Source organism: Saccopteryx bilineata, chromosome 3, assembly GCF_036850765.1.
Source record: "Saccopteryx bilineata isolate mSacBil1 chromosome 3, mSacBil1_pri_phased_curated, whole genome shotgun sequence".
Classification (NCBI taxonomy): domain Eukaryota; kingdom Metazoa; phylum Chordata; class Mammalia; order Chiroptera; family Emballonuridae; genus Saccopteryx; species Saccopteryx bilineata.
In genome coordinates, this window is record NC_089492.1 from 274,857,085 (window position 1) to 274,884,303 (window position 27,219).

At 40.1% G+C, this 27,219-nt stretch overlaps 1 protein-coding gene across 2 annotated transcripts in view; it reads right to left on the reverse strand.

Annotated features, from left to right (window-relative positions):
- Positions 1–27,219, reverse strand: part of MACO1 (macoilin 1) — a 72,535-nt gene that overhangs the window by 15,783 nt on the left and 29,533 nt on the right. Inside the window, exons 4-6 of one of the 2 annotated variants that reach the window (XM_066270066.1) lie at positions 25,445–25,568; positions 23,517–23,695; positions 21,288–21,786 (exon numbers count right to left, since the gene is read on the reverse strand). The exons of the other annotated variant lie outside the window; for it this stretch is intronic. Coding sequence (XP_066126163.1) covers positions 21,288–21,786; positions 23,517–23,695; positions 25,445–25,568 — 802 coding nt within the window. The remainder of the gene's footprint in view (positions 1–21,287; positions 21,787–23,516; positions 23,696–25,444; positions 25,569–27,219) is intronic. 2 annotated transcript variants of the gene reach the window in all.

Sequence of the window (27,219 nt, forward strand, 5' to 3'; positions counted from 1 at the left end):
CTTGCTGTCCAGTGACCAGGAGCAGACTGGAGACCTTGTGTTCCAGCAGCTCTGTCGGGTCTCCTGACACAGCTCGCTCCCCAGGGAAGGGTCACAAGTCAACATCACGCCACACTTTCCCTATTGACAGGGTTATTCCAGTTGAATGTCCTCCCGGAACTGCTCTAAACAATTACAGACCGGCATTTATACCATCCCACCCCGATCCTCATTCACCCAAAGTAACCCAAGGAATCTTTTAAAAAACAGGTCAATGCTGTCAGGTTATCCCCATTAAGAAGTTTGGCTGAAAAACATGTTAGGTAATTTATCTTTCTCGAGAAGTTGATTTCACAGTCGGAGGATTGCATTTTCAGTAGAAAGGGTGAATTTTAAGATGAGAATAGGGACTAAGCATGGTTTAGTAATGGCTTTAGGATCAGGATCCTAGACTCAGCTCTGGTGCCAACTCTGTGACCCTGGACAAGGCACATAACCTTCTAGGACTCAGTTTCCCCATCTGAGGCTAATGATCTCTAAAGTTCCTCCCAGTATGGCTAGAGTTTCTAGGCCTGACACACTTACCACTGGCTGCTGATCCGTGTCCTCAGATTAGCAACCTAAGCTGTATCCTCTGCAGAGGCACAGGAATCAAGTTCCACTCAACCAGCCAACTGGGGGAACGCATGTACCACATTGGGAATGAAAGAAAAATTAAATCTGCACCAGCTAGAGGTCAGTAATTTGCAATGAGTTTTTTTGCATTTTTTTAATTGACAACTTTCCTGTCATAAACTAAGAATAACCATGCATATTCTGAATTAAATCCTAGAGCTCCTTGAAAAATATAAAAACCTAAGGAGTTAATGCAATTATAAGAGCAAAAAGTGCAAAATATCTACAGTATAACTTCTGAAGACCACAGAATACTAAACATCTTTTTTTAATGCAGAACTATGAAAATTTTGTCAAAGACAAAAATATAGCAGCACAAAACAACAAAAACAAAATGATGTTATAAGTTGTACACCTAAGATTTTGTGTACAACTTTTGTGGATGTGTGTTATAATTCAATAAAAAGTTTATTTTCAAAAATAATTTCAGAAAGCATAGAAAGAAATGCTTCAGGATTTTCGTAACTGCTACCATTAATTTTGTAAAACTCTGAATTACTGTTTCCCAAACAGCTGCAGCATACCTGGGAGCCAGCACCAGTGTTCCCAGTTTAAAAAGCACCAATCTACAGTCGCACTGCACAGTGACATGTAAGGTAACTCAAAGTGCTAAATGGTCAATTCTGAGTAACTTTCAAAATTCATGAGGGTTAGTTTTTCATTGTCTTGCTACAGAAAGCACTAATTTAACCTTAAAGGTTCACTATATTTTAAACCTGACTGAGGTAGGTGCTTAAAATGAGTTACAATCCTTTGTTAGATTTATTTTTTATTGTAAAGGTGATACCCAGTCAATATAAAAGACAACAACAACAAAAAACTTCAAACAACAAATATAAAGAATAAAATTATAAATAACTAAAATAATCTTCTCATCCAGACAGAACCACTCACTATTCACATTTGGTTTACTAAATTTCCCCATGTATAAAATGCACCTTAATTTGGGGGCCTGAAATTTGGGGGAGAAAAAAAAAGAGTATTATATAGTTATTGAAGTCAAGTTATATTCATCATAAAATTCATACAACTCCTCATCACTGTCAAAACTCCCATCCAGCCTGACCAGGTGGTGGCACAGTGGATAGAGTGTTGGACGGGGATGCGGAGGACCCAGGTTTGAGACTCCAAGGTCGCCAGGTTGAGCGCAGGCTCATCTGGTTTGAGCAAGGCTCACCAGCTTGGACCCAAGGTCGCTGGCTTGAGCAAGGGGTCACTTGGTCTGCTGTAGGCCCACGGTCAAGGCACATATGAGAAAGCAATCAATGAACAACTAAGGTGTCACAACAAAAAACTGATGATTGATGCTTCTCATCTCTCTCCATTCCTGTCTGTCCCTATCTATCCCTCTCTCTGACTCTCTGTCTCTGTAAAAGAAGAAAAACAAAACAAAACAAAAAAACACCTCCCATCCATTAGCTTGTCCTCATCTATGTCTGATGACAAATCACTGTCTTGATATATTGCTTCATCCTCAGTTCCACCTATGGCATTTGAAATGCCACAACCCCAGTTTTTAGACCCCAAGTTTTTTATAAAAGGGTGTGTCTATTACACAGGAAATATGGTACTTCTTTTCTGTATATCTTTTTTCCTTTCTCTTTCTTCACACATGTAAATATTCTTTTTTTTTTTTTTTTGTATTTTTCTGAAGCTGGAAACGGGGAGAGACAGTCAGACAGACCCCCACATGCGCCCGACCGGGATCCACCTGGCACGCCCACCAGGGGCGATGCTCTGCCCCTCTGGGGCGTCGCTCTGTCGCGACCAGAGCCACTCTAGCGCCTGGGGCAGAGGCCAAGGAGCCATCCCCAGCGCCCAGGCCATCTTTGCTCCAATGGAGCCTTGGCTGCGGGAGGGGAAGAGAGAGACAGGGGGGGGGGTGGAGAAGCAAATGGGCACTTCTCCTATGTGCCCTGGCCAGGAATCGAACCTGGGTCCCCCGCACGCCAGGCCAACGCTCTACCGCTGAGCCAACTGGCCAGGGACTGTAAATATTCTTAATACTGGTAAGAGTGTACCACATACACAGTTTACATATCTTAAGCAACTTCCCAAACCATTAGAAAATTTTCATAAACAATGGGATTGCTGCATAATATTCCATTGTTTCAATATACTATACAATCCTATTTTCTAAGATCTAGCTCATTTTTGCATATGCTCATTAAAAAGTGCATGCATGGGTTTAAAAAGAATTATGTGAGTCAGTAAATTGAATTGAATCAAGCCAGTCAAGTGCCAGGGGCATTTATTAAATAGATAACTACTACTTGTCTTAAAGATATACTTAACCCTTTGGTGCTGAAGGTCAATACTTACTAGGTAAAAATACAGATATACAGTATTTAATTTTAGTAAGAAAAGCTTTATATTTTAATAATCTCCAAAAGAATAAAGCTCAAACATTAGCCTTTCAGGCAGGGTGCATCAAGAAGTACTGATTAAATGGTGTTAAGAGGTTAATGCAAAATCTTCAAATGTATTCATGAGATTTAAAATGTCAATAGCTGCAACCTAAATTAGAAGCAAATGGTCAGGAAGAACATGAGGCAGAAGTAATAGTTTATAACCCTAGAACTCATTTCAGTAAATAGAGATCAAAAGAAAGGAGGAAAATTCATCCATGAACTCGTACTCCTTTTATGGAGCTATAGCCTCCTTTTGCCCTGACCAGTTTGCTCAGTAGAAGAGCATCAGCCTGGCGTGTGGATGTCTCGGATTTGATTCCCAGTCAGGCCATACAGGAGAAACGACCATCTGCTTCTCCATCCCTCCCCCTCCCCCTCTTCTCTCTCTCTCTCTCTCTCTTCCCCTCCTGCAACCACGGCTCAGTTGGAGCAAGCTGGACCCAGGCGCTGAGGATGGCTCCATGGTGCTAAAATAGCTTGGTTGACGAGCAATGGAGCAACAGCCCCAGATGGGCAGAGCATCGCCCCATAGAGGGCTTGCTGAGTGTATCCCGTTTGGGGCACATGCGGGAGTCTGCCCTCCCCATTTCTCACTTAAGAGAAATTAAGCCTGACCAGGCGGTGGCACAGTGGATAGACTGGGATGTGGAGGACCCAAGTTCAAGACCCCAGCTTGAGTGCGGGCTCATCTGGTTTGAGCAAGGCTCACCAGCTTGAGCCCAAGGTCACTGGCTCGAGCAAGGGGTCACTCGGTCTGCTGTAGCCCCCGGTCAAGGCACATATGAGAAATCAATCAATGAGCAACTAAAGAACCGCAACAAAAAATTGATGTTTCTCATCTCTCTCCCTTCCTGTCCGTCTGTCCCTCTCTCTGACTGTCTCTGCCACAAGAAAAAAAATCCTCCTTTCTTCCCTACACAATAGAAGACTAAGGGGTAAAAAGGAAATTTCCTACAGAACTATAATCTCATTCTAAAAAAGAAAAAATTGGGCCACACAGACCTTAACCAAACTCCAGTAAGGCTTAGACAGGAAATAAATACACTTCCTGCCTACCCAACTCCTGTGGCACTAGTTTTCACCCCTACCAAGACTGCCTAATGGTGTCACCACCTGGGATACAGACAAGGCCTATGGCAAAGCCACAGTCTACGTGTCCAATAAATACGCCCATTTGTGCCAGACAAACCAGGGTTCTAACCAACTCCAAATGTTACTTATCTGTTAGGTCCAGGCATCTTTCCTAGCACTGTACAGATCATGTTAGAAGACAACCTCTAACCTTGTGAAGCTTCATCTGAACTCCAGCTCACAAGGAACAGGTAGGACCATCAAGAGCAGACCTTTCTCAGGTCTGCTCTCTGATGGGCTGCCTGACTCCAAAGCAAAAAGCAAGAAGCTGAGGACCCCTCTTACCCACTCCAAACCTTAACTGGATCTCATCTCCCTCATCCTTCCCAATCAAGATGTTACAATGTAAATGGTTGATAAGTATTTAATTTTAATAAGAAAAGCTTTATATTTTAATAATCTCCAAAAGAATAAAGCTCAAACATTAGCCTTTCAGGCAGGCTAAGTAGAAAAACTATCTCTGAATATCTTAAAGTGCACCTGGTAGGAAAACAAAGTACCACATTCAAGCGTCAGCTTTTAGTTGAAAGGGGTATTGTTTTTAAGTACTTCTGAAAAAGTAGGAAGATATTTATGTCTAAATGTCTGTAATCCTTATCTTTTGTGAATTACTTGAATTACAGCCCAGTACTATAACTTCATTGAAAGTTTGTCTCCAATGGGTACTGCCAATAACTTTAAGGTTTTATCAAGCCTGAAGTTTTGGGGCCTGACTGAAACAGGCTGACAGAGGAACCTGAAGGCTTTGGAGCAGTAATTTCCCTGGGAAGCAAGTCTTACTAAAAAGAGGGAGACTTTCTCAGCCAGGACTTCACCTAAGGATGACTAAGTTCCCCAAATACTCTATGAGTCACACTCCACACCACTCCAGAAAACTACCTACGTGTCTATTGCTATGGGCTGCTGGACTGACCCTGTGAGCCCGTCAGGAAGATAGAGCCTGGGCTCTGCTGGTTACCTCTGAACTCTAAACAAGTAGGGACAGAGATACTGTAGGTGCTATAAAACACAGACCTTACTATTCTGTTTGCTCTGTAAGAAATGGGACTTCATATTCTGTTTGCTCTGTAAGAAATGGGACTTCAGCCTGACCTTTGGTGGCGCAGTGGATAAAGCGTCGACCTGGAAATGCTGAGGTCGCCAGTTCGAAACCCTGGGCTTGCCTGGTCAAGGCACATATGGGAATTGATGCTTCCAGCTCCTCCCCCTTCTCTCTCACTGTCTCTCTCTCCTCTCTAAAAATGATGAATAAATAAATAAAAAATAAAAAAAAAAAATTAAAAAAAAAAAAAAAAAAAAGAAATGGGACTTCAGGTCCTCTCCAAATTATACAGCCAAGTAATTGAAAGATGAGTTTTTCTAACAAAACTGTCACACAAACCAAAATGATCCACTCCTTGTTTCCAGGCATCTTTTGCCTTTAATTATACCAGCCATTTGGGAGGAATGGCCTCCAATTTTCAAATTTTACTCAATTTTTAAGGCTCTATTAAAAAATAAAAACAAACAACAAAATAAACAAACTCTGCAGCATGAGGTGCTGATCTCCAGGGCCCAAAGCCCCCCTTTCTGAAATCTGACAGCCCTTACGGTTGATGCTTCTCACTTGGCACTAAAACCTTCACTGCTTTGTGCTGTTTTTTTGTTTTGTTTTTAATTTGTTCTGGTTTTTCCTATTTTCCTGTGTATATATCTTATTTCCAAAACGACTATAAGTTCTTCGAAGCCAGGAACCAATGGAGCTGTAAAATTAGAAGCTGGAACTCTATTTCTAAAATTTCTTCCAATCCTTCCAGACCCCTCTCCAACCCTCACTCTCTGTTCGTCCCCTCAGTTTGTAGATAGAGCAGGGTCAGTGTTATGGCAAATGTGGCTCTGAAAACCAATCTACAGCAGGCCATCAGATGATTAAATAATGGCCGAAGAAGACAGGAGTAAGTGGGTTCTTGCTTATCAAGAAGGCAGGTGCATGTGCTCTATCTTGGTAAGTACCTAATTCCATTAGGAGATGCCCTGGTATACATTAGTCATATAAGACAAGGCTTGTTTAGAGACTGCATAGCTGTCTATACAGAAAGCTGAGCTCATAAATCAAAGCTCTGTCCCAAAAAAGAAATGCTGTTTTCGCTCTCCCTAACTCATTCCCCTCTCCCGTTTCCAGGTCATTCACTTTGACAGCACAGGCAGCATGTGTCATTCATATAAAAATGTGAAGGTATCTCATCACTGACTTGAAGGTGCTCCAGTGTATTCCATAAAGCACAGCTTCAGAAATAGCGAAAACTGCCTCAGGTCTCACTGTAGTTCCAATTGCTTATCAGGCACAAGTATGTGAAAATAAGCAACAGCCTGCTAAAATGATTACTAGATGAAAGCATATTACAAAGTACCCTATGTTTCTGATCCCTAGTCTGTCAAAAACAAAAGGCAAACACATTCATTTTCATTAATGAATGTAAAGAAATGCCGAAAAGGAACCCTAGAGACTTTTACACAACTGGTCCTTTTGGGAAATAAATAAATAAAGGACTTCTTGAAGCCCTCTAAGAATAAAGCTAGCCTGACCAGGCAGTGGCACAGCAGATAGAATGTTGGCCTGGGATGCAAAAGGACCCAGGTTCAAAACCCCAAGGTCATTGGCTTGAGCCTGGGGTTGCTGGCTTAAGAAAGGGGTCATTGGCTCTGCGGGAGCCCCTTTCTCCCATCAAGGTACATGAGAAAGCAATCAATGAACAACTAAGGAGCCACAACGAAGAATTGATGCTTCTCATCCCTCTCCCTTCCTGTCTGTCTGCCCCTGTCTATCCTTGTCTCTATCCCTCTTGCTTAAAAAAAAAAGAAAAAGAATAAAGCTGTAAGTGCCACAAACTAGTTAATTTTAATAAGGAAGGTCCTAATTAAAGGATGTGGTCAGATTTGACAGTCTGTATTACAGAAGTCCTTAAAATGTTCACATTTGTTGATGCGGCGTACTACTACGAGATATTTATTCAGAGGACTGGTGATAAACACAAAGATTTATGGGCTCTGGCCAGTTGGCTCAGTTGTAGAGCATTGGCCCAGTGTGTGGAAGTCCTGGGTTTGATTCCCGGCCAGGGCACACAGGAGAAGCGCTCATCTGCCTCTCCACAGTTCCCCTCTCCTTTATCTCCCTCTTCTCCTTCCTAAGCCAAGGCTCCATTGGAGCAAGTTGGCCCAGGCACTGAGGATGGCTCCATGGCCTCCGCCTCAGGCGCTAGAATGGCTCTGGTTGCAACAGAGCGATGCCCCAAATGGGCAGAGCATCACCCCCTGGTGGGCGTGCCGGGTGGATCCCGGTCAGGTGCATGTGGGAGTCTGTCTCCCTGCTTCTCACTTTAGAAAAATACAACCCCCCCAAAAAAAACCCCACATAGACTTATGTAAAAGTGTGTTTATTGCAGCATTATTTATAATAAAAATATCAGAAACATTTAAATATTCAGTGGAAGACTGGCTGGATAAATTGTATACTCATGTGTCTCTCTGACACACAACCCCTGAGGAAGAACATTCAATGACAAGGGAATGCTCATGATACAGTCAGTGAAAAAGACGAGAGAGAAAAATGACTCAAAGGCTATATATTAAGAAAGTGGCTGTCTTCTCTTTATCTTAAAAGTTGGATATAATCAACATATATAACTTATTTTCAACATTTTAATTCTCATTTTATTATTGGGAGAAAAGTTATTTAAAAAGAGGCCATTAATCGGCTTTCCATGACTTTTCAATGTTCACTGTTACTCTTTGATGTTCCGTGTCACATGCGTTTCAGAATAATCTGAAAGCCTTAGGGGAAATCCAACTCTTTTACCTTACAAATTTTAGGTCATTCCAAAAAAGGGGAACTTAACTTTCTGAAGTAGACAACAGTTCAGTTCCTAAATCTACATCCCATTCACCAGTTCCTATCAAAACAACAGTTTTTCTACATCTAGATTCTATTATTATTATTATTTTTTTACAGGGACAGAGAGAGAGAGTCAGAGAGAGGGAAAGATAGGGACAGACAGACAGGAACAGAGAGAGATGAGAAGAATCAATCATCAGTTTTTCGTTGTGACACCTCAGTTGTTCATTGACTGCCTTCTCATATGTGCCTTGACCGCGGGCCTTCAGGAGACCAAGTACAAATATTGATTGACTTACAACCTACACAACCTACGCAACTTACGACCATTCAACTTTACGACCACAATCGCTAGCCATGACTGCTCCGCGTCTGGCAGTGCAAGCGTTGCCCAGCTGGGCTACGACAGTGCAGACCAGCTTCCAGCAGCACTACCAACTCCGCGTGCACCATTTCAAGTGTTATCCCAGACTCGGTACAGCAATTTGTGTTTTGTGTCTTGGATATTTTTCATCAAACCCCTCCCAAGATGTCTACCAAAAGGAAATTGTCTTTGCAAATATTAAACCAGTTGTACTGGTAATGCAGTGTTTTACTTAAACCTGACGAATGTAAAAATAAGAAACAAAATGGTGTATAGATGATACAAATGGCATAAAATGAACAAAGAAAATTATGATATATAACAATAATGAAAGAGAATTATGATAAAATATGACAAAGATTTTTATAACATCATTTCACAGTACTGTACATATGGCCTACTCAACTTACGACCAAATTGTGTTATCACCAGTCTGTCGGAACCAATTGTGGTCGTAAGTCGAGCACTAGCTGTAACTCCTTGCTCGAGCCAGCGACCTTGAGTCCAAGCTGGTGAGCTTTTTGCTCAAGCCAGATGAGCCTGCGCTCAAGCTGGCGACCTCAGGGTCTCGAACCTGGGTCCTCCACATCCCAGTCCGATGCTCTATCCATTGCGCCACCACCTGGTCAGGTTCTATTTCTAGATTCTAGAGCTTCAGTTTACTGCTCTGCTCTGGCTCCCTAAGGAAAGGGGGAACATGCTTGCTCTGCCATCCAGTCTGACATTCTACACATTACAAAAGATGGTGCTAAGAGCTTCAGATTCCAAGCCAGCAGGCTTGTGAAGTCCCTAAATAACTAGTATCCATGTCCCAGTTTTGGTGTATTTTATGCTCTAAAATCATGGCAGAAAAACATCTTGACATGGAAGAAGTTACTAGTCCTAGGTACAGGAGGCCTAAGCAGTTTTGCCTTGTTTGAGAAACACCAGAGACCCAAACCACTTTCTTATCACAAGGCTGTCCCTCCCTCTCTTTCTAAGTGGTCTGGAAGCCTCATGGTCAAGTGTGAGGATTCAACAGAAAACTGGGTGGTCTGCGACTGGGGTAGAGTACTCTCAAAAGCTGCTTGTTTTCCAGGAGCACCAGGAACTGAAGGAGAGGAGGAGGCAAATAGGTCCCATTAATACATGACAGATTAGTTCACAGGATTTACCAGATAATCCCTAACAGAAAAATCCTTCCTGTAAGAGTCAAATTTTGATTGGTGGCGTCAAGGGGTAGGAGAGAGCAGATATAAGAATAACAGGAGCCTGACCTGTGGTGGCGCAGTGGATAAAGTATCAACCTGGAAATGCTGAGGTTGCCTGTTCGAAACTCTGGGCTTGCCTGGTCAAGGCACATATGGGAGTTGATGCTTCCAGCTCCTCCCCCCTGCCTCTCTCTGTCTCTCTCTCTCCCTCTCTCTCTTCTATAAAAAAATGAATAAATAAAAAATTAAAAAAAAAAAAAGAATAACAGGAAAGAAAGATCAGGTGCAGAGGTTGCAAACCAGTGAGGCAAACTGATGAGTCAATCTGGTCCATAACATGTTTTGTTTGACCCTCCCCCGTATGATGTAAAAAAAAAAGTTTTCTAACTGGTAGATTTCACATACCGATAATTATTTTTGGCATCTCCTCAAAATACCAAATTTAGCAACATTGTGCCTACCATTCCCCCAGGCCACAACTGGCTCTCCTGTTTGGAAGGCTATGTGCTCCCAAATTCCCAGGTGCCCAGGGCAGTACTAAATCTGAATGATGCCAATGCTGGCCTGCCCCTCATGCCTGTGCCCTGTCTCGTTTCTATAGGTATCTAAGTCTAGAGCATGTGCTCTAGACGGGGTAAGCAGCAGAATAATGGTCCTTTCCAATTCATCATTGTTTCAAGTCTGTTACAGCACTCTATCAAGAAAGGGGAAATGCACCTTATAAGAGAGAAGAGTTGTCATTTTTCCCATTAAAAAAACCCAAAACTGGTTTTAATCCTGAAAGTCCTTGCGGGCCAGAAAAAGGTCTAAGAAATCCCCAAGAGCTGTGCACAGACTGAAGTATGTATACCCAAGCTGGCTGTCAAAGTATCCAAATAGCTGGTTTCTAAATGATAGCGTGAGTAACATTTAAAGACTACAGTTCCTTTTACTTGGAGTACCTCCCCTTCAGGGAATTCACCTCTAATCCCCTTAGCTGGAAATCTCAATTCATTATGTGCCAGCAGGGGTACTGACTCAGAATTTAACACAAAGTTTTATAGTAGTTCCTTCTGAATGCTAGGGAGAAAACTTTGCAATCTGTTTAGTTAGAACAAACTCTCAGTACTCAACATAAAAATGTTTCTAATGTGGATGGACTCTGCTCCTCAAATAATTTGTGCTATTTCATAATTTAATTTTTCTGTAAGCATAGATTAATTATCTTCTCTGACCACCTGGATATGGACTCATTAAGTAGATTGCTGGCTTAAAGTTATTAATGCCTAGTTTCTAAAGTCCTACACATGGGTTTCAAGTTATAAAACAGTCTGCTTAAGTATAAAATGATCATGCTTCTATTACTACATTTATATCCAAGAATATTATGGTTTTAAATCACTGCAATGGTTAAAATAAACTCAAACTATATTGTGAATTAATAAAAAACAGCAAACCACGTAAAACTTATATAGGGACCTTAAATATAATAAACATGGCAGAAAATGAAAATAAATCAGATCCGAGAGCATAATCTGCTCTGAGATAACGCTAAACAAATACAAATCAAATACACGTTTCCACAGAGAGAAAACAAACACACTAAGCTTGTATCTGCCATATCTTTCTCCCACTTAGTTATTTCCAAATAACTTATTAGTAGCTATATCCATGTATTTAATCTAATCTAGTTAGAACCGCTAAATCCAGATTTCATAATCTTCATTCTAAAATGCCATACATTTTTACTAAATTTTCCCTCTCAGCTAGAAATGATTCTGTTACAAATAAATTATTCCACGCCCCTGTGAAGCGGAAGGGCAGCTTCAGCAGCCCACACTCATCAGGAGGCACCCGGCAAGTCAGGCTGCAGCAGCAGTTTGTCAGAGCTGCGTGCGCAGATAGCACACGGAGGGAGAGCAGGCAAGTTAAAGGCCCAGGTCAGATTTTCTTGAGCAAACTACTCCTGACATACAGCAAAATGTACTCAGAGGGAATTAGGTGGGATGTAAAACAGATTCATGGACACAGATAAAAGTAAAATGATTACCAGCGGGTAGGGGGCGGGAGTGGAGAGTCAAGAGGGACAAATATATGGTAACAGAAAATGATTTAACTTTGGGTGATAAGCACACAACACAATCAACAGTTCATTCAAATGATATAGAGATATTCACTTGAAACCTACATACTCTTTTCAAAGATATTTATTTATTTATTTATTTATTTATTTACAGAGACAGAGAGAGAGTCAGAGAGAGGGATAGATAGGGACAGACAGACAGGAACGGAGAGAGATGAGAAGCATCAATTATCAGTTTTCATTGCGACAGCTTAGTTGTTCATTGATTGCTTTCTCATATGTGCCTTGACCACAGGCCTTCAGCAGACCGAGTAACCCCTTGCTTAAGCCAGCGACCTTGGGTCCAAGCTGGTGAGCTTTGTTCAAACCAGATGAGCCGGCGCTCAAGTGGGCGACCTCAGGGTCTCGAACCTGGGTCCTGTGCATCCCAGTCCGACGCTCTATCTACTGCGCCACTGCCTGGTCAGGCAGAAACCTACGTACTCTTATTGATCAATGTCACTCCATTAAATTTAATTTCTAAATTAAAGAAATAAAGAAAGAAAAAATAATGTATTCAAATGCACAAGAGAACAAACAAATACACTGTAGCACCACCGGAGATGACCTATCAGCATTCAACACCTTTTCTAACCTGGAGGATTTCCTTGGAGGAAAGGCTGGAACAGAAACAAGAGATCCCAGCTCTCTCCAGTTGCTACCACAACACCAGAGACAAGGCGAATAGCCAGGGCTAGGGAATGGAGGGCTGGGAAGACCCATCACAAATGATGAATAAGAAAAAAGCAAACTGAGATTTCCTCTCTGGCTGAGATGCGGCTTTGCCTAGAATTCCTTGGCCCTGAAGTATTAACCAACCATGGCCAAAGCAAATGGTGTTTTTGACAGCAGTCCCTTGGAGTTTTCTCCCCTTGTCCTTTGTAACTTCCAGAAATTCTTGAACTGCCAAAGTATAATACTTAACAGAGTACTGAAGTTCAAATATTTCTGGGAAATGCCAAGGAAAGGAGTGTAGAATGTAAGGTCTCCTATATTTTAGAAATAAAATCAGTAACAACCTACTGAAGAACAACAAATAATTTGACACTGGATGTTGGTCCTTGGCCCGGTCTAATAAAATATGTAGGTTTTCCAACTTCAAAAGCCTTTGAGCCACACTGCACCACAGTGAAAGTACTGAGGCCCCTTTCTAATATTTTCCCGCATAAAGGTAATATTCATTCAACAGTATTTATTAAGCATCTATTCTATGCAAAGTATTGTGTACTGTGGCTGACAGGAGAAAAGAAGGTCCTTGCCCTCATTATAATATATTCTATCATGGGTATAATAAGCCTGTGTAAAAATTCAAACTATATAGAAACAAACAATGTACAAAGTAAGCATTCCCTATAATTAACTACAATTGGCCGTTTGATATATACTATTTCAAATAACTTTATGTGTACATGAGAACTATATCCTCCCAGCGTTTGTAATGGGTTCATACTAAATCATCTGTTTTGCTACTTGTTTCCCTTTTTTTTTTTTTTATATATGTTTGCTCACTTGTGATTTATATTGGGTGTGGGGGACAGGTTATAAGCAGGCAGGGTCGTTGTAGCCTAAGGTTTAGTGTTTTTTTTTGTTTTGTTTTGTTTTTTAATAAATTTTTATTAATGGTAATGGGATGACATTAATAAATCAGGGTACATATATTCAAAGAAAACATGTCTAGGTTATTTTGTCATTAAATTATGTTGCGTACCCCTCGCCCAAAGTCAGATTGTCCTCCGCCACCCTCTATCTAGTTCTCTGTGCCCCTCCCCCTCCCCCTTACTTGTTTCCCTTTAACAATTGATCTTGGTGTTTTTCCAATTACCTTCTTTTAAGATGGGTTTCCACCTTTCAAGAGAATCCTTTGTAACTTTTCCCACTTAAACCACTGTGATTCCCCACTTAGGACTTCTCAGGGCCTTGGAGGAGGGCTTAAATGGTTCATCAAAGGCCACCTCTCCCAAGGCCTCACAGGCTCCACCTCCTGAATTGACTGCTGTGTCTTGCTTCTTCCCCACAGTCAAGTCTCAGCTTTGGATTCTATCCTTGCTTTGTGCCTACAGTCTTGGGCTCCATGATATGAATCTTCTGCCCACCTTCTGTTGTAACTTGGAACTAACAAGGGCCTTGCCCTTCCTCGCCCTGGGAGCTAAGGGCCACCCCACCCACTCCTAACCAGGCTCCAGGCCAGCCCCCAGACAGCTCCCTACAGGAGAAAGGAGATGGATGGTTGCAGGAAGAACTAATGTCTCTTTGTTCTTCTGGTAAATAGCATCAGCCCTGAATTTTCCTTGTTGATTTGAAATGCTAAGTTGACAACATAGGGGCTTCTTGGATTCTCTTCATTTTGTTCTTTTTCAGTTATTCACACCAAATTATACTGAATCTGCTGATTATTAAAAATCAGTATCTAAAAAATGGATATATAATTTTTAATTGTGTATAAACATCTTAAAATATGGGGAAACAAAAACTATGAGGCACTGGAAACTGTCTCCTGTTGTTTTTCCCCAAACAGCAAGACCACACTAAGTAGGTTTATGTAAGTCAGAGATCACACAACAATCTCAAATGCTGGATTCTGAAGATAAAATTGTACAGAAGCACAGAAGACAGAACTGCCGGTCAAACCACCCCTGGGCCACCTGTGCTACCAGCAAGTCTAGTTAAAGGGGAAGCTGGCTATTTTTCAGCTTTCACTATCTTCACCCCCATTTTAAAAGAAACCTAAAATTGTAATACATAAATACAAGGTTTAGACCAGACGTCTCAAACTCAACTCAGCATGTGGGCCGCAGAGCAAGATCACAGCCGTTTGGTGGGCCGCACTAGGTCTACAAAAGGCAACTGTTATGCAACACTTTTCAGTGTCACAAAATGACCAGAAACTGTAGTTCATGGATTAGTCTGCGGGCCGCACAAAATTGTTCGGCGGGCCGCATGTGGCCCGTGGGCCGCGAGTTTGAGACCCCTGGTTTAGACGGACTAAAAAATGAAATGAAGAGCAATGACATTTTGTTCACTCACCAGCTTAAATTAGCACCACACTCATATGACAGCCTACTAAAACACCATACTCATCAATATATTCACTGATGGGCTAGAACATTATATAGTCGATTTATAAAGTATGACGGCATCAATCTATACACTCCAAAAATATCTAAGACCCAGATCTGGTAAGCTAAGTTAGTTCCTAGGCAGGAGTGTAGTAAGTTAAAACACTCCTCAGTGTAAGTGAAAATCTCTTGGAAGTGCTTCTCTACCACTCCTCTCCCCCTCGCCCCCTCTGAGACAGGGCCCCACATGCTTAAATTGCTGAGAAATCCTGACAAATGTTTTTTCCTCCCCAAGTCCCCACCTCACCCCATCCCCTGCCACCAGGCTCTCAAGTCTCCAAATAAGCAGAATTGTATAAACAAACTAAGTTATAAGTAATAACGTTTTAGTATTTGAAATAACCAAATGAATTTAGAGAGAAATAAAAGCAAGTATCCAATATACACAACTTTCCCCAGATTTCCATTTTCCCCTGAAGAAGAGACTCTCCCCCACACCATGGCTTCAAACTTTCTTGGAACTTACTATCCAGGTAATGCCCACATCCCAGGTCCCCGGTCATCCAAACAGTCAATGGGGCCTCTATCGTGGGTAAGTTGATGGTTATATACTTGGTCTTAAGTCTTCCAGTTCAGGGCTCTTAGGTCTGCTGTTATAAGGCTAAGCCTACCCCATAATTATCCCTGAAAGGCAAATTCCATGCTCAGTGACTCTAGGCTCTTCAGACCAGCCTAACTCCCAAGCTAGGCCTAACTAGAGTAGCTCTCAGAAACCCTGTAAGCTTTCAAAGGTACAATTAGATGGCCCCTTCTCTTCTGAGACAGGTATGCCCTTGTGTCTTTGGCAAGAGCAAGATTTTTAAAAACACTTAGAAAAGCATCTTTCTAGAAGAAAGAAAAATACATGAATTCTGAAATCCTAAACATTTCTTTTATAAATTATAGTCATTGGACCATAAAATCTAGGTCTGGTGCCAATCGTTGAACCAACTTTACCTATATGCATTTAAAACAAAAACAAAAATATAGGCCCTGGCCAGTTAGCTCAGTGGTAGCACGTCAGCCTGATATGTGAATGTCCTGGGTTTGTTTCCTAGTCAAGGCACACAGGAGAAGTGGCCATCTGCTTCTCCACCCTTCCTCTTCACCCCCTTCTCTCTCTCTCTCTCCCTGTCCCACAGCTCAGTAGCATAGCGAGGGGGGTGCAAGGGAGTCTATCATGCCCCGGGTGCCACTCGCAGAGGGGCACCAAATGGTCTCCAAGACAAACAAGAAAAGCGTAGTAGAAGGGGAGGGGGGCGCCAATGAAGTGTTGTGCCCGGGTGCCAGTTATGTTCGCTATGCCACTACCACAGCCGTGGCTCGATTGGGACAGCCCCAGATGCTGTGGATGGCTCCATGGAGCCTCCGCCTCAGGCACTAAAAATAGCTTGGTTACGAGCATTGCCCCATATGGGCAGAGCATCAGCCCCAGGCAGGGGTTACCAGGTGGATCCTGGTTGGCATGCATGCAGTAGTCTGTTTCACTATCTCTCCTCCTCTCACTTTGAAAACAAAAAATTAAAACTAAAAAATATAAACCAGAAAAATAAAGCAAGTCAATAAGCTTCTTTTAAGCAGCATGGTATAACAGAAAAGGCAGAAGTAAAAAAACTTCAGTTCTGGTCCTGGCTCCACCACTCTAGCTGGGTCACCTGGACTAGCCATTTATCCTTCTAGGGGTCCTTGACTTCACTGACAAAAAGGGTTGAGGAGACTAATTTAGATTTTTTAAAATGTCTTTTATAGATCTCTTGAAGTTCCAAAAAAATAATCATCGTTCTGAATTTTACTCAGTTTTGTTGGACGTATCTGTACTATGCAAACTGTGGATAATTTTCCTTTATGAATCTTCACACCAGACATTATTCAACTATGTTCAAGAGTTGACATCTTATTAAGAATTAGCGCTAAAAATAAAAAGATGAATCTTCTGTCTTGGGTATAAAAAAAGTGGAATGGAAATAAACCAAGAAGAGATGTCTGCTTCAACACTTCTGCAGAATCTGGATCACTTTACATTGGGTACTCACAAGTTTTCAATTCTTTTCCTTCACCAGGAAAACTGAAACAAGTAACAATCACCAAGAAACCTCGCAGTCTCGGGCTGCATTTGAGAGGGAACTTGGGGCCAAGTGCAGACAAAACCGCTGGCTCTCCCGCTCCCAGGCCCTGGAACTGTAGGACAGCGGCTCAGGTGTCCCCCAGCGATCTGCCCAATCTGGGAGTGACTGCTGAATGACTGCACGGACCTGCCGTGGAATATTCCACATCATGTGAAAATGAGGGTTAGGCAAAATTGGGAAAAGGCTTTCTATATGATTTAAGTGAAAAAAGCAGAACAAAAAACGACACAAACACTGTGACCATAATGATATAAACACAGTTGATGAAAATACAACAAAATTTAACAGTAATTTGTGTCATAGTGGTGGGACTATTTTCACCACCTAAATTTTCTATAATTTTTTCACACTTAAAATATTTTTTAAATGGTCACTGAAGAAAAAACTTACGCAAATCTCATTCTAATTTACACTGCTCCTAACCCAGTACTTAGTTAAAAAAACTGATCTTCCTCACTGCTTTTTCTGTTTTGGTCTAGAATTCTTCCTATGTTAGAATTAAAAATATTTTTGACTACCAACATTATAAGTCTGTTTCTAAGTATCCTGGGTAAAGAATTCAGAAATCAGACTGGCAGAGCCTAACCAGGTGGTGGTGCAGTGGATAGAGCATCAGACTGGGACAAGGAAGACCCAGGTTCAAAACCCTGAGGTCGCCAGCTTGAGCGCGGAATCACTGGCTTGAGTGTGGGACATGACCCCATGCTGGCTGGCTTGAACAAGAGATCACTCGGTCTGCTGTAGCCCCCAGGTCAAGGCACATATGAGAAAGCAATCAATGGACAACTAAGGAGCTGCAACAAAGAATGGATGCTTCTCATCTCTCTCCCTTCCTGTCTGTCCCCCCCACCTCTCTGTCACCAAAAAAAAAAAAAAAAGAAATCAGACTGGCAGAAATGGAGTCATCTTATAAAATAAGTATTTCTCAAACCAAAAGAGGGCTTTGAACAGGTTTTAGCAAGTTCTCAAAATTTTCCTGGGAAGGATCCTACAGGCAACACTTACTCCCAAGTTCCTTACCTTCACCCACATTCCTTAACCTTAGTGATCATCAGTATATATTTTCTATAAAAGGCTAAATAGTCAACACCTTTGGCTTTGCAGGTCATGCATGGCTACTCAACTCTTCCACTATAATGCAAAGGCAGCCAGAGATGCTACATAAATCGATACAACTTTTTTTTTTTTTTTAATTTATTTTTTATTTATTTTTTACAGAGACAGAGAGAGAGTCAGAGAGAGGGCCAGATAGGAACAGACAGACAGGAATGGAGAGAGATGAGAAGCATCAATCATTAGTTTTTCGTTGCACATTGCAACACCTTAGTTGTTCATTGATTGCTTTCTCATATGTGCCTTGACCGCGGGCCTTCAGCAGACTGAGTAACCCCTTGCTCGAGCCAGCGACCTTGGGTCCAAGCTGGTGAATTTTTGCTCAAACCAGATGAGCTTACGCTCAAGCTGGTGACCTTCGGGTCTCGAACCTGGGTCCTCCGCATCCCAGTCCAACGCTCTATCCACTGCGCCACCGCCTGGTCAGGCACGATACAACTTTTTACAAAAACAGGCAGTGGACCAGATCTAGCCTGTGCACAGTCGTTTGCCAACCTGTGGAATAGAGCACACTAGAGAACATCCCTGGAGCTTTGAGAAATGGAAAAAAGAACTGAAGGACTACTTTCCCCTTCTTAGGGAATGGCCATCAAACCTCATTTTCACAGCTATTCCTATCTACAAGAATTCGCCTTGAATGTGGTGTATACCTGCCCCTCCAAGTAACTGAATTGGTTCCTCAAATATAACAATTCTCAACCATGATACTGAGACAGACATAGCTGTACAATGTGTTGCAATTAATTTACCACTAATAAATTAGTCGTAAATTGATATAATAATACAGTAATGGCTTTACAGTAATAATACACTAATAATACAGTAATGGCTTTCAAATGATTTTTTAAAAATCTGTTTAAAAGAGCAGTTCAATTTTCTCCTTACAACCAGTGGGACCCTGTCCACACCCTGGGTGTGTCAGCAGTTGCAAAGGGCTCATACACATGTGCCAGCCGTTTATGTTTGCATCAGAAGGAGCCTTAGAGACCACTGAGACCAGCCCTGAAGAGAACAAACCCACTCTCTAGCTAACAACTGAAACATGTCAGGTTTGGATCAGTTACAGTCTTATTAATATTCATCAAAACATACCCAAGTCAAACAAGAGGAAAGAGGAGACAGCCAAGAAAGGTGAGAGGAAGTGTGATAAGGCCTCCTACGGCCAAGCTGGATAATTTGCTCAGAAAGATAGTCTTCTTATATAAATTTTCCTGTTATTCATCACGGAAAAATTTGGAAATGCATGAAAGTAAAAAGAAAAAATAAAGCCCCAGTCCCACCATGGGGCAATAACTATTGTTATCCTTTTGGTTCCTTTCCCTTCAAATCTTTTTTCTATGTACATTAAGAAAAAAAAGATGTTTTTAATAAAACTGCTTTATACTTTCTTTATAAAATATTATCATGAGCACTTCCCTATATTGTTTAATATAGGTCAAAAATATAATTTTGTAATGTCTGTATTAAAAGTCCATCAAATGAATGAAACATAATTTATTTAAATTTCTCTCCTGTTGTTGGATATTTAGATCATCTCCTTATTATCTTATTACACTGAAAGTTAAAAACAATCCTATGGAAACTGATAAAACTATTTAAATATAATATTTTCTATTTATGTATTTGACAGACAGCATTCCCTAAAACAAAGTAATACTGTGGGACAGGCACATCACATTAGTGATCACAGAAGGAGGCACAGGGCACTGGACCCATGTACTAGAAGACTGGTGATCTGAGTGCGTCCTTGAACTTCTTTACTGAAGGCAGATCAGGCAGTAGAGTCAATCAACAACCACAATTGGTGTCCAAGTGAGATAGTGTCACAAGAATGAGCTTTGACTGTTCTCTCTGCAATACCCAACAGAGGAACATTGTTTTGAGTTGACTGCTATTATTAAAACTGTATAGGAGAAAGGATACCAAAAGCTTTTATTTATAGTATATAGTAAATTTGCAGAATAGTTGAAATAAAAGATCAACTAACTGGTCTCTCTCTCTTGTGGGCACCTAAAGGAGGGTTCTCTGCAGGGCATGATGAGCAGAATGTCATAACAAACATATGGGCACCAGTCTGGCATCAACAACAGCGTGGTATGCTTCAAGTGGCTGGGGGGTTATAAAATTTCAAGAGCCATTAGCAGAACACAAATATGTGTATTTCCCTTAACCTAGCTACACTAATCAAAAGATTAAAACAAATTAATAATCTAATTTATATAAGTTATACTACTGGAAGCTTTCCCCCTTAGAAACAAGCCAAAGTAAGAGGAATATAAGATTAACTTTGTGGAGGGAGTTACAATTGCCCTTTTGACTTACATATTTAAAAAAGCTACCGTTCAAATCCCAGTTTCCAAATTGAAAGATATGAGGTAAAAGGAACATGAGTATTTTACAGAATACCCCAAAACATAAAATACAGTAAAATTAAGACTGAGCCAGTCAAGGTAATACAACAATGTTATTCTTTTAATTAAGATAAAGCACTATTTCTAATTAAAATCCATGTCTAACATTGTATTTACCTGTGCAACTTTATTATTATTATTTATTCATTTCAGAGGGGGAGGAGAAGGGGTAAGGAACAGGAAGCATCAACTCCCATATGTGCCTTGACCAGGCAAGCCCGGGGTTTTGAACTGGTGACCTCAGCGTTCCAAGGTCAACGACTTAGCCACTGCGCCACCACAGGTCAGGCCTACCTGTGGAACTTTTAAGAGATTTCTTTTCAAACCTAACTTTCCCAGAGTTATTTGGTGGATACTTTGCATTTCCAGTAGAAAAACAAAAGTAAGCACAAGGGGTAAGGAGGATTTTTTTCACTACCCCTTTAGGTATCTGACAAAGAGATTTGCATCAACAGGACGCACACTCTTCTCTTTGTGTCTGTGCCACAAGAACGTTGGATATGCAAAAAGAAAAGGCCAAAGACTAAAGATAGGCTTCTCAATACCACTAGAAAATCAAGTTACCTTTGTTATAAGCAGAAAGTAGTACCTGTCACCTCTTAGAACACTAGAAAGAACTGGAGTCAATGCTTCAGGACAGCAGTACTGGGTGGCCAACAAACCCATGTGAAATAAACACTAAAATGTCAAATGTCTGAGTAAATAGTCACAGTATCTGATCACAAACACTTCCCACAGGCCTATATGGAAGTGTTTGTTTTCCAAGACCTATGATAAGTTTATTGTAAAGTGTTGGTAAGAACACAGCAGGCATACTTACCTTACCAGTGCGTCTGGTTTGCTCAGCTGGTTGTTAGGAATACAGTTTTCCATTAAGTCCTTGTGTGTACTTGGGCTCTTGCTAGTGCATTTCTGCTTCTTCTCATTTTTACTAGATGAAGGAATGCTCCCATTTGTGGCGCTGTGACTTCGAGGCGAGGAGTTCACAACTCCACTTGCGTTTTTGTAATTTTTTGAGGAAGCAGTGCATGAGTCCTCTTTCAAGAGGTTTTCTGTACTTCCCACAAGGTCATTATTTAATCTTTTACTACTGATATGGTTTTCCATATACTCAATTTCTTGTATTTTAGAGTCTACAGGTTGTAGAATATTGTTGTTATTTATTCCAAGGTTGTGTTTTTTGGCATCCTTGTCCTTTTCTTTCCCCTTTTCTCGGTATTCTATTTCTGGCAAAGTTGTGGAGAGTTTTTTGTTGGCAGGAATACCTCCATTGTGGTGTATAAGTATTGAGGAATCCATATCAGGCAATCCTTTGGCTGCTACAATACCACAAACAAACCAACAAACAAAAAACCCACACCGGAATATTTAGTTGTACAAAAACACAGAAAAGACAAATTCAACAAACTGCATTATCTATGCTTAGAAACTCACTACATTATAAGCAGTTATCTACACCACATTATGCTAACTTCCAAAAGCCAATCCAAATAAATTTGAGAAGGTGAACATTCAGAAAATCGCCATCATTTATAAACACCAAGCCATTAAAAGTTTTGCCTCGAAAATAAGATGAGGCTTTTATAATTAAGTCATGCTTCACTTAGCAGTGAAATCAAACTTGTCTATCACTCAAGTGAGAGGGACACAGTGATCTGGGGTTCAGATAACACTCTTAAGAGGCCATATTTTAAAAGTGCTTGGATTAAACAAACTTAATAAATTCATTGGAAAAAAAAGGTGAAATGAAACTAAAGAAGTGTCATGTTAAAATCCAGGGCATCTACATTTTTTCTCGACTTGAGCGCTGATGTAATAAGAAATAAATTAGGTCATTTGTAAAAATTTTTCTGTATTAGGTCTACACATGCCAATTTGTCAAAGTCTACTTGAAGAGATATTTGCCCCATACCAGAGAATACAATTTGGCATCTATCAACCAAAAAAATGACACCAAACTTCCAAATCTCAAACCAAAAAAATCTGGTATTGCCCTGGCCGGTTGGCTCAGCGGTAGAGCATCGGCCTGGCGTGCGGGGGACCCGGGTTCAATTCACGGCCAGGGCACATAGGAGAAGCGCCCATTTGCTTCTCCACTCCCTCCCCCTCCTTCCTCTCTGTCTCTCTCTTCCCATCCCGCAGCCAAGGCTCCATTGGAGCAAAGATGGCCCGGGCGCTGGGGATGGCTCCTTGGCCTCTGCCCCAGGCGCTAGAGTGGCTCTGGTTGAGGCAGAGCGACGCCCCTGGTGGGTGTGCTGGGTGGATCCGGTCGGGCGCAAGCGGGAGTCTGTCTGACTGTCTCTCCCCGTTTCCAGCTTCAGAAAAAGAGAAGAAAAAAAAAATCTGGTATTGCTGTCAATTCATCTATAGAATTGATTACACACAGAAAACCAGATGGAAGGTGATGGAAGACAATTTGACTTTGGATGATGGGTATAATCAAATGTCAAAATGAGATGTTTTCTCTGAACATATGTACCCTGATTTATCAATGTCACCCCATTAAAATTAATAATAAAAAAAGAAAATAAAAAATAATAACTAAAAAAAGTTGATTACATGCTCATTCCTTACAGAAAAGGTTCCATTTAAGTTCCACATTGCATTATATGAACCATTTAAAATGGGACCTACCCATCTTTGCTTTATTCAGAAAAATTATGACTTATAAAACAATTGTTTGTCTACTTCTCTATCTTTTATATACTTTGATTCTTGGCTTGCTTCAGTTACAAACTTGCACAGTTATACATACTATTTTGCTACTGAGAATAATATTTTTAAATATTTATAATAAAATACTAAAATATTAAGCTATAAAAATAAAATATATAAAAATAATAAACATATTTAAAGGTATATGGTCTTCAGACACTAGGTAGAAAACATCACTCACAGTCTGTATTTCATAACCAAACAAAGCAATGACTCTAAAGAATACCAGAAAATAGGAAATCCCTGGTAATCTTCCAAAGTCCTAGCAACTTTTCAAAAGAAAAAAAAAAAATGACTAACCTATTGGGCCAAAAGCTTTAGGGTAAAGACCTACCTTCCTCAGACTCCTTATCTTGCTTCTGCAGCATCTGTTGCTCTGGGGGGAGGGCTTGTTGAAGAAGCTGCATGTAAAATTCGTTCTCTTTTTGAACTTCTTTTTGCTTCCTTAACCGCATTTTGTAGCTTACATAACTTTTGAAGCCAAAGCCCAAAGTCACCACAGGGTACCCAATACTAGAAAGAAGATAATCCAGCCAGTAATTGCAAGTTAAAAACAAAAAAATGCGCGCATCAAGCACACGAGGACTCCTATGACTGAAATTATGAAGTAAATCCTAGATGATGATGATAGCTGAGCATTCTGTAAACACATAAATAAATGTGGTGTCTGCTGTGGAAGCCAGAAGCAGTTGGCACGTAGAGCAAACCTCCAGGACAGAGTGAAACTGTTAGATCATAAGATGCTGCCCATCAGACTTTAACATTCTTCAAATTAACTCAAGAAATTAACCACAGTGATTGTTGGATACAGTGGCTAATGCTGTTGATTATTAACATTGAACTGCCTTATGCATTTATTAGAATTGAGGCATCTGTATGCTTTTAAGATCTAACAGGGTAGAGATTTTATAAATGGTCATAAATAAACTTTATAAATGTTAAAAAAGCAAAAGGACATCATTTGGTTTTTAATACCAGAGGCAGGGTCAAATTCAGATGACTAATTTAATCTTGCTTCCTGAGGGTTACTATCACCAGCTATCCCTGAAAAATTAGTTCATAAACAGTCTATCATTTAAATAAGTATCAGAGAGCCCTGGCAGGGTAGCTCAGCTGGTTACAGCATTGTCCTGATATGCCACAGCTATGGGTTTGGTCCCAGTCAGGGCACATACAGAAGTCAACCAATGAATGCATAAGTGGAACGACAGATTGATGTTCCCCTGCCCCCCCAAATCCCCATTCCTTTCCCTCTAAAATCAATCAATGAATTAAAATTTTAAATAATAAATAAATATCTGATATTATCAGTGCCAACATTTGGTTGGTGACACCAAATTAAACTAGCAGTACTTACAACTCTAATTTTGGGGATAAAAAGTTGAAATATTTTCATTCAAATCATCAGTCTCAAAGCCTCTGCAAACACTGTCAAAACTCATATTAAACTTCACTGATTTTAAAACTTACCAATCACAATTAGTCTAAAAGTGATCTCACTACAAATTTAAGTGACAAGTTTTATTGACCAGGCTTATTTAACTGACTTATTTGTGAAAAAAATTCTAAAAATTAGAAACTACATATTTTAGTTCATTCCTGTTTATTTTAGTTTCTGCCATATTATCAAAAATTTGTGTGTTTAAAAGAAACACACATTAAGTAGTGATTTCCCCAATAGATATAAACAAGAATCATGCTCATTTTAGAAAATCTTTCATGGTTAAGTTTAAATAAATATTTTAATATTCATTTATATTTTATAAAGAAAACAATATTACTTTAAATAGTTAATATTCTCTTGCTTTTATAAATTAGTTAAAGTAATTATAAGTTCATTTAAGCTTGACGAAATAGCCATATAGTTTATCAAGACTTTTTAGAATATCTGATTATGATAAACATAGGTAACATGAAAACATTTATGAGACACTAATGTACTTGGCATTAAGTTAAACACTTTCAAATATCACACTTCGTTGCATCTTCCCCATGACCCCATGTGATATGTCCACAATATACAGGAAAGAGAACTAAGGCTTAGGGATGGTGACATGTCCAAGGCAACATAGCTGTTCCGGGACCGAGCTGGGATTCAAGCACTCATCTGCCTGAAGAGAGGGCTCAGGCTCTTTACCATGTTATGTGGTCTCTTACTTTTACGTAAAATCTCTAAGAAAAAAAATTACAATTGAATTTACCATTTACACTGAAAACACTGAATTGAATTATATTATAGATGAAGAATATCATAATACTCACCAGTGAGCAGCAAATGGACGACAAAGGTCTACATGAAAATTTTTGAGATCTTTAAATCTAACTGCTGCTTCAATATAAACAAAGAGTATCCAGAGGGACACAGTGGGCAAACACACTCCCCTTTCTGTGGAAAAGCGGCAGAGAGACAAGCATCAACGCTACAACAACCAACAGAACAGATGGATTGTTTGAAACCTGGCCCAACTACAGTTACTTTCATTAAGACTTTCAAACCAATTAAAAAGCAGTTTAATCCAAACTGAAAGCTTTTCTGTGACAAAAGTTGCTATGGAATCACAGGTAGGAATAAAAGACAAACATCCTAGCAGAAAATATTTACAATATAATTATATATAAAACAAAATATTAATAGTTAAGGTCCTAGCATTTGAAGAACTATAAATAGACAATGAAGGCAAGTCATAAAAGAAAATACAAAGATGGCTAGAAACATACAAAAAGATGCTCAACTTCATTACTGATTAGAGACACACAAACTTTAAACATGAGATTCCATTTTTTTAACCTATTAGGCAAAAATTATTATTACTTTTTTTTTTTTTTACAGAGACAGAGAGAGAGTCAGAGGGATAGACAGGGACAGACAGACAGGAATGGAGACAGATGAGAAGCATCAATCATTAGTTTTTCCGTTGCGCGTTGCGACTTCTTAGTTGTTCATTGATTGCTTTCTCATATGTGCCTTGACTACGAGCCTTCAGCAGACCGAGTAACCCCTTGCTTGAGCCAGCGACCTTGGGTCCAAGCTGGTGAGCTTTTGCTCAAACCAGATGAGCCCGCGCTCAAGCTGAGCAACCTCGGGGTCTCGATCCTGGGTCCTTCCACATCCCAGTCCAACACTCTATCCACTGCGCCACCGCCTGGTCAGGCTTAGGCAAAAATTTTAAAGACGTGTAGTAGTACAGGAAAGGTATGGGAAAGGATTCATTCCCATACATGGCAATAATATACATTGAAGCAAACTTTTTAGAAGGCAATTCGGCAGTACAGTATAAATTTAAAATACTTATACCTTCGCCCTAGAGATTCCAATTCCAGAAATTTACCCTACAGAAATATAAAAAAGCCCTGGGATAAATGTATAAGAATATACACTGCATTATTACTTGCAATAGTAAAAATATAGAATTTAAATGTCCATTAATAGGGAACTGTTTAATTTTGGTTAAGCTACATAATAAAACAATGCAGCTTTCAAAAGAATGAAGATCTGTAACTCGTATTAATTAGTACATAAAAAAATAAATTATTAAGTAAGAATGAGTTACAGCACAAAGAAATGTTCTGACATTTATGGTAAGTACTGTTCATAAACTTTTTTTCTTAACTATAATCTCATATTCTTTTTGTAATTAAAAAACAATTTCCAAGGGAGGAAAAAGCAGCTTGCAACAGGATAAGAAGCAAATAATGGAATAATTTTCATTGGTTTTAGAATCAAAATCTGTAGGCTAGGTTCACCTTTGTCAGAATATGACTAATTAGGAGTATTTTATAAAGATGGGACTACATAGGCATGTGGTCCAATAACTGTGGAAAGAGCTACTTTGAGACTATATAAGGTAAGCAAGTTACAAAAGAGAGAATGTAAGGGAAAAATCAGTGACCTAAAGGACTAATGGGGTTTTTGCTAAGGATCTCTGAGATGAAACATACAAACAAAAAAATCATAGAATTTTGGAATTAGAAAGAAGATCATTCAGTCCAACCTCCTTATTTTACTGAAGAGTAAAGTGAGGTCCTGAGTTTATACA